Raw genomic sequence first — 7,267 nt, 5'->3', positions numbered from 1 at the left:
CCCTTGTGCCGGATGGGTATCAGACTCACTGTGCTTACTTCAAGGCTATGTGTGTGTGTGTGTGTGTGTGTGTGTGTGTGTGCCAACTTCAGATCTGATAATCCTCAACATTCTTACACTGCGGGTGCAAAAGTTTAAATGCATACTAAAGCTTCATCGAAAAGAATTGCTTGGGCTTTCTATTTCTGCTCTCTCAGGAATAAAAAGAACTGCACTAATGTGTACCACCGTCATTAGGATGGCATCCTTATCTTTAAAAGAGATCGTACACCTGGAAACCTTTATCAAGGAGCATGCTTTTTAAGATTGGACTGTTTTACACACCTATAATAGAAAAGATGTACGCTTCAGAGTACAGTACCACCCTCAGGGAAAGTGACAGGGAATGGGGCAGTTCAGTAATATGCAATTCTTGATAATCAACCGCACTGAAAAGAAGAATGGGTGTTTTTATTCTAAGAGTAAACACCACAGTGGAATAATAAAAAGGTACCATTCATCTGTTCAGTAAAAGTTACAAGGGATGATGAAGCAGTGAGGATGAGGATGTGCTGTTCATCAGACAGCCACTAGATGGGAACAATAGCCTTACTTTTCTAACAATTTACTTTTTGTTTTTAGTCTGTAAACAGCATTTAAATCTGACTGAAAGACATTGTTTATTATTCCTCTTCTTATACTCGCGTTAATAGATCTTCCTTGCTCTGCTCCTTTAAAAAGCCCAAGCATATATCTAGTTTTGACTTTTATATCATTCTTAAAAAAGTGCTAGATGGGAAGAGAAAAAAAAAATACACACAGTGTCGTAATCGTGTGTTTATCCAATATGTGCAGCTATTATTTATCTGGATCATCATATAAACGTGGGGGGACAGTAGCCAGGCCTGGCGCGCGCATGCGCTCTGCAGCTCTCCCATTAAAGACGTAGAAATTGCATTGAGAAAGACAAGCACATCATTTTACTTCGTCTGAAGATCTTTGTCTCACACGGACGCCGAAACAGAGACTGTATTGAGTTTTGAGTTAAATGGGCTTTATATGAGAGAGAGAGAGAGAGAGAGAGAGAGGTGGAAGCTCCGCCTACGTGCGTCACGCCCCGCCCACCGTCGCGCTTTAGAGCAGCGCGGAGGGAAAAGAAAGTTCAGTGTTCTCCAGAGATGAGGCAGAGGTAGAGGCAGAGTCAGAGCTGCAGATCAGCGGATAAACACGCAGAATGCGCCGAGGACCGCGAGTAAAAACGGAGGACCGTGCTAAAGACCGACTTGTGTTTCTGTCCTCGAGCTGCTGCGTACACCAGGTCCATTGCGTTATCTGTGTTTACGCGGTGAAATCTCACAGGAGGTAGTGTTTTATTGACACTTTCACACGATCCGATGTAGAAAGCGGACAAATGTGCTGTTGCTATTATTATCTGATGAAACATTTTTTTGGACCGGAATATAAATTAGTATCCACTGGGACTTATTGGTGTATTTGAGGATTTTTTTTTTTTTATCTGCTCCTCATTCATAAAATTCTATCATGGAGGGTTCTGCATTGAAGATCATCATTTTTCTATGGTGCCAACTCGTGATTGCAGCCTACAGTTTGGAGATAAGTGCTTATGATTTTGAGAGAGGTAGACCAGCTAAATGCGAGCCGATCGTCATCCCCATGTGCCAGGGCATTGGATATAACATGACCCGGATGCCCAACTTGATGGATCATGACAATCAAAAGGAGGCAGAGATTAAGTTGAATGAATTCGCCCCGCTGGTGGAGTATGGCTGTGACGTCCATTTGCGTTTCTTCCTCTGCTCTCTCTTCGCGCCCATGTGTGCCGACGAGGTGTCCACATCCATTCCTGCCTGTAGACCAATGTGTGAACAGGCACGTCAGAAGTGCTCTCCTATTATGGAGAAGTTTAACTACGCTTGGCCTGATTCTTTGAACTGCTCCAAACTGCCTACCAGGAACGACCCGAATGCACTGTGCATGGAAGCGCCAGAGAATGACACCAAACCAGAACCTACGAAAGGAAAGGGAATGCTTTTGGTGCCTCCGCGACCCAAACAACCTGGCCCAGGAAGTGGGCGTCCTGGGGGCTCCATGGGGGTCTGTGAGAACCCAGAAAAATTTCAGTATGTGGAGAAGAGTGAGTCATGTGCTCCACGTTGCTCCTCAGCTGTGGATGTGTTCTGGTCGAGACAGGACAAGGACTTTGCATTTATCTGGATGGCTGTGTGGTCCACTTTGTGTTTCATTTCTACAGCTTTCACAGTCCTCACCTTCCTCTTGGACCCTCATCGCTTCCAGTACCCTGAGAGACCCATCATATTCCTGTCTATGTGCTATAATGTTTACTCTGTAGCTTTCATCATTCGCTCAGTAGCTGGGGCAGAGAACATTGCCTGCGACCGTGAGAATGGGGAGCTTTATATTATCCAAGAGGGGCTTGAGAGCACAGGCTGCACCATAGTCTTCCTCATCCTGTATTATTTTGGCATGGCCAGTTCAATCTGGTGGGTCATTCTCACACTCACTTGGTTCCTGGCTGCAGGGAAAAAATGGGGCCATGAAGCCATTGAGTCTCACAGCAGCTATTTTCATATGGCCGCCTGGGGCATACCTGCACTAAAGACTATAGTCATCCTCACAATGAGGAAGGTGGCAGGCGATGAGCTGACGGGGCTGTGTTACGTAGGCAGCATGGACGTGGGGGCACTAACAGGCTTCGTCCTGGTTCCACTGTCCTGCTACCTTATCATCGGAACGTCGTTCATCCTCACCGGCTTCGTTGCACTTTTCCACATCCGGAAAGTGATGAAAACTGAGGGCACCAATACAGAGAAGCTGGAAAAGCTAATGGTCAAGATTGGCATCTATTCCATCCTCTACACTGTTCCTGCAACCTGCGTCATCATTTGCTACTTCTACGAGCGCCTCAATATGGACTACTGGAAATTCAGAGGGCTGGAGAGTAAGTGTACTACACTTCCAGGCCGAAGGAACGAGGACTGCAGTCTAGAAACTTCCGTGCCCACGGTGGCCGTGTTCATGCTGAAGATCTTCATGTCGCTGGTGGTCGGCATAACCAGTGGTGTATGGGTGTGGAGCTCCAAAACCTTGCAGACCTGGCAGGGGCTATGCAGCCAGAAACTGGCAGACAGGACTAGCAGGAAGTATTGCAATGGAGGGAGCTGCAGTAGCAGCCACTGCCATTACAAAGCCCCAGCCGTGGTACTGCACATGTCCAAGACTGACCCCTACTCAGACTGTCCCACGCATGTATGAGAAGAACTCGAGCGTGTGTTTGTGTGTTTTTGGAGCTCCACTCAGCTGAAATGGAGAGAGTGACCTCATTTGTAATGTACTCTATGGACTTGTACTACTCCTCCCAGCGTGTATGACAGTGTTTGAGAGCAGGCTTAAAGATCATTTGTTCATGCTAAGCAAAGTAAGTGAAAGTTGTGGGAAAAAAAATGGACACGCAGCAAGCTAAATGTTGCAGCTTTTCACTAAAGACTGGACTGATAATCAGTGTTTCACACTTAAAGGGAATATGTTTTATTATTGCTTTCTGTAGGAGTGCAAAAAAAGAGGAAAATCTCACCTCAGTTATGCAGTCCTGTACCTGTTACACACATGCATGGGGGTATAAGACATGTTCTTGTCCATATTAAGCTCAATTTGTGGCATTTCATAGTTCTTATTTATTGTGTATATATTTAACTTAGTTTGGTCTTGGTCTTTTTAAGTAATGGCCTGTATCTCTTTGTAAACAAGTTATATTGATGGGCCAAAATAAGAAAAAATAAGTGCCTTTTTTTGAAAAAAAGATATTAAATTATATTATATTTTGTATATCTGTGTCTGTCTAAAATATATTCCCTCTACAGTGCATTTACACAGGGGTTATTCGTGTACACTGATGAGATTGCTCACCACCAGCATTCAGATATGGGGACCAGCAGTATCAGATCCTCCTGCTCTGTTCAGGAATGGTTCATGCTCTGTGCATTGATAGATAGACAGACAGATAAACACTTTGCAGTGAAGCTTACTTTGTTTCTGTCTGTAGGATTCGTCATTTTGAGTTGTTTCCCCCCCTCCAGATTTGAATAGCCTGGTTTTGTCTGTGAAACCTTTTGCATGTGACTTTCTTTAACCTTATAGATTGTTTTCTGTATTTCACCAAAATTGGTAGTACAAACATTTTATTTAAAGTATTTGGATTTTAACGACAATATGCATTGACAGTACATTTATTTGCAAAGTTTTTCCTCCATCTGATGGCATGTTAAGGCATAGAATCTAACAGGCCCCCTTTACCACAGTAGACTTTTTAATTCTGTTGTTGCTATACACAAATAACGTGATTATTTCACTCTGATCTGTGAATAGATAGAGCTGGACTGTTGCGTCTGCATTCAGGGGAGTAGAAGCACAGAAGAAAAAGCCTCTGATTCTTGTCTCAGCCTTGCCACACGTTATAATAAGACTTGGAGAAGTTGGGTCAAAGCAATGCAAATATTTAGATGAAGTAGCTGGTTTGCATGTGAAAAAGTGGGCTCCGGTTCAAATGCAAATGAAACCTTGAGAGACTCTTTCAGGAGCCCTAAATGGAGGGGGCTCCCTCTGAACTGCCCATTCAAACAGGGGGCACTGGGGGACGCAAGGTTTCTACCAAAGCACACCAAGTTTTGTTGGGAAGTGTGTAGGACAAGGTTGAGCCTAGAGATTAGGATTAAGACAACTTGGATCTTTATCATGTGGTTAATGTGTGTATTTTGTTGGGATATTTTTGATGTTTTCTTTCCAAAGATATGCGTTTTTACGTCTCACTGAAGAGAGAGAGATGATGCACTGGCCCTGGATTTGTCATGTCTGCATTCATATGAGTGAAAAACTTTAACCATTGCTGTATTTAAACAATCACATATGCGAAAATCCTCCACATAGCAGCGTACATCTGTGTAAATTCGTCGAGTATAATCTGTTATAGCCTGCAGATATGTGAGGTGTAACAGATATGATTTGAAACATCCATCCATTGTCTATAGCTGCTTTAATCCTAATTAGGGTCACGGGGGTCTGCTGGAGCCTATCCAAGCACACATTGGGCAAAAGGCAGGGGTACACCCTGGACAGGTCACCAGTCCATCACAGGGCCACACATATAGACAGACAACCACACACACTCACGGGCAATTAAAAATTGCCAATCAACCTAATATACATGTTTTTGGGCTGGGGGAGGAAACCCACACAAGGACAGGGACAACATGCAAACTCCACACAGAAAGGCCCCTGCCTGTTCGAACCCAGGACCTTTTTGCTGTGAGGAACAGTGCTAACCACTAAGCCACCTATGATTGAAACTTTCAGAGCTAATTCAGGATTTCTATTTTTAAAGCTGTTCAGCTCACATGAATAATTCCTCCAGATGAATGAATGATAAGTTGCAAAAAATCAACTCCAGTCTAATTTTACAGAGCGATCACTTTTTCTCTCTAGAAATGTCAAAAATGATCATTCATTTGGATTATTTTTCGAAGTATAATCATACAAAATGGGAGAATTATTGTACTAACATGATGATAATCATACACCTGGCCTTCGTAAGCCCCGCTTTTTTCAGTCCTTTGATGTGAGCCAGTCATGCAAATGAGATTATTTTTCCTGCCGCTCGATCCGGAGCCCGGTGTCTTCCAACTGTACTTCTCACTGTTTGTCTCTCCAGCTGCACTTGAAGCATCTACTTCCTTTGAAGATGCACCTGAAGACTTTTTTCCATTAAGATATATTTAGCTCTGATTCATTGTGTGCTGGTTTATGTAGCTGTAACACTAAGCTTCTGGTCTCTATCACTGTGGTGTCTGGGTGTGAAGTTGTAAGTCTTCTAATGAATAAGAAGCAAGGCACATTTGGTCACATGCTGTGAAGGTACACAGGTGAGTGACGGTTGCATTTGCTGAATGATTAGAAAGCGTGTGAGTGTGAGTTCCTTGCATGCATTCCACACTGTCCTTACATAACCTTGCAAGAGCCTTCATTTCTTTTCTTTTCACCAAATGATTCATTTTAATTTGTCCCACATAGAATTTCTACTTTCTGTAGAATTTCCTTGAATAAACGGCACAAGCTGTAAAATTTCAGTCACCCCGTTAAAGAGACGTTTGCTTCAACAAGTGTTTTTCTGACACGTTGGTGCTGAAGCCTGGTAATTGAACATGATGACTCTCGTCTCACGTTAGCATCCTGTCTTTCCGAATTCCCAGAATGTCAAGACAAGTCTGGATCACTCACATGGCCAGTGCTAGCCTGTAGCTTTCCCTGGCCTTGACTGATTAGATTTGGACCTGTTTGATTTGGACCAAGGTCTTTCCACTATACATGAGAGATAAGTAAGCAGCATCAGGGATCAACAATTATTAACATGCTTCCCCATCTCATCATCATCATCATCAGTGACAGATACCATGTACCCAGTGGTTTAAAAAAGATTTTTGTATACAGGCAATTAAGCGTTGTATTACTTCATTAATACAAGGTGTATACTTTTCACGAAGTTGAATACGACCCAGGCTTGAGCGATGTACTTAATTTATTTAGCTCAGGTTTAATGAAAATGCTTTACAATAGCAGTCAGTCCCCTAGAGGCAACTTTAGCAAGTAGAGCTTTCTTTTCACGAGCTGTAGCGTTCAAAGGAGTGCTGACATAGTAAAGTTGGCGGTGCTATTTTATAGCGGTGTGCATTGGTGTTTTTCAGCTCAGGTTGCCTCTCCAGAGTGGGGTCCTTTAACATTCACAATGCCAGTAAACTTGCAGCTGGTGAGAGAGAAAGCATATGCGAGTGAGAGTGTCACAACATGGAACTAATGTGACCCTGCCCACAGACATGAGGTCAAAGCTAGCAAACATGCATAAACACACATACTCTCACACACACACACTCTCACACACACACACACACACACACACACACACATGCTCGCTCACTTGTAATAACTCCATTATCGAATTCTGTGGGTTTCAGAGCATTTACTTATAAGTACACTTTGTGTTTGTTCCATGTAGTAAACAAAATTGCTGAATCAAAATATTTAAAACAAAAGGTTAAATAGCATGAATTCAGAACGACTCTAACAACAAAGTTTGTGAGAAATCTTTCCCTCTAATCTATAATTATATCATTTTATCTGGTCTCTGCTATAATGCAAAAGTAAAAGTCAATTTCATAGAGGTGGATTTTGTTGTCGTTAATTTAACTGCCCTTAGACTTCC

The 7,267-nt window shown here is 42.9% G+C and overlaps 1 protein-coding gene across 1 annotated transcript; it reads left to right on the top strand.

The window, feature by feature from the left end:
• The first annotated feature begins 1,136 nt into the window (after positions 1-1,136).
• fzd9b (frizzled class receptor 9b) lies at positions 1,137-3,797 on the top strand. The gene has a single exon (XM_058387085.1). The coding sequence runs from the start codon at positions 1,522-1,524 to the stop codon at positions 3,271-3,273; it is 1,752 nt and encodes a 583-aa protein (XP_058243068.1). The 5' UTR covers positions 1,137-1,521; the 3' UTR covers positions 3,274-3,797.
• The last annotated feature ends 3,470 nt before the right edge of the window (positions 3,798-7,267 follow it).

Source organism: Hemibagrus wyckioides, linkage group LG04 (assembly GCF_019097595.1).
Source record: "Hemibagrus wyckioides isolate EC202008001 linkage group LG04, SWU_Hwy_1.0, whole genome shotgun sequence".
In the NCBI taxonomy this organism is placed as follows: Eukaryota; Metazoa; Chordata; class Actinopteri; order Siluriformes; family Bagridae; genus Hemibagrus; species Hemibagrus wyckioides.
The sequence above is the reverse complement of the archived record's forward strand: the minus strand, read 5'-3'. Positions and strand labels throughout refer to the sequence as shown.

Bases quoted from the DNA above. Each gene is read 5' to 3' on its own strand.
- fzd9b (XM_058387085.1), top strand. From the start codon at position 1,522: ATGGAGGGTTCTGCATTGAAGATCATCATTTTTCTATGGTGCCAACTC.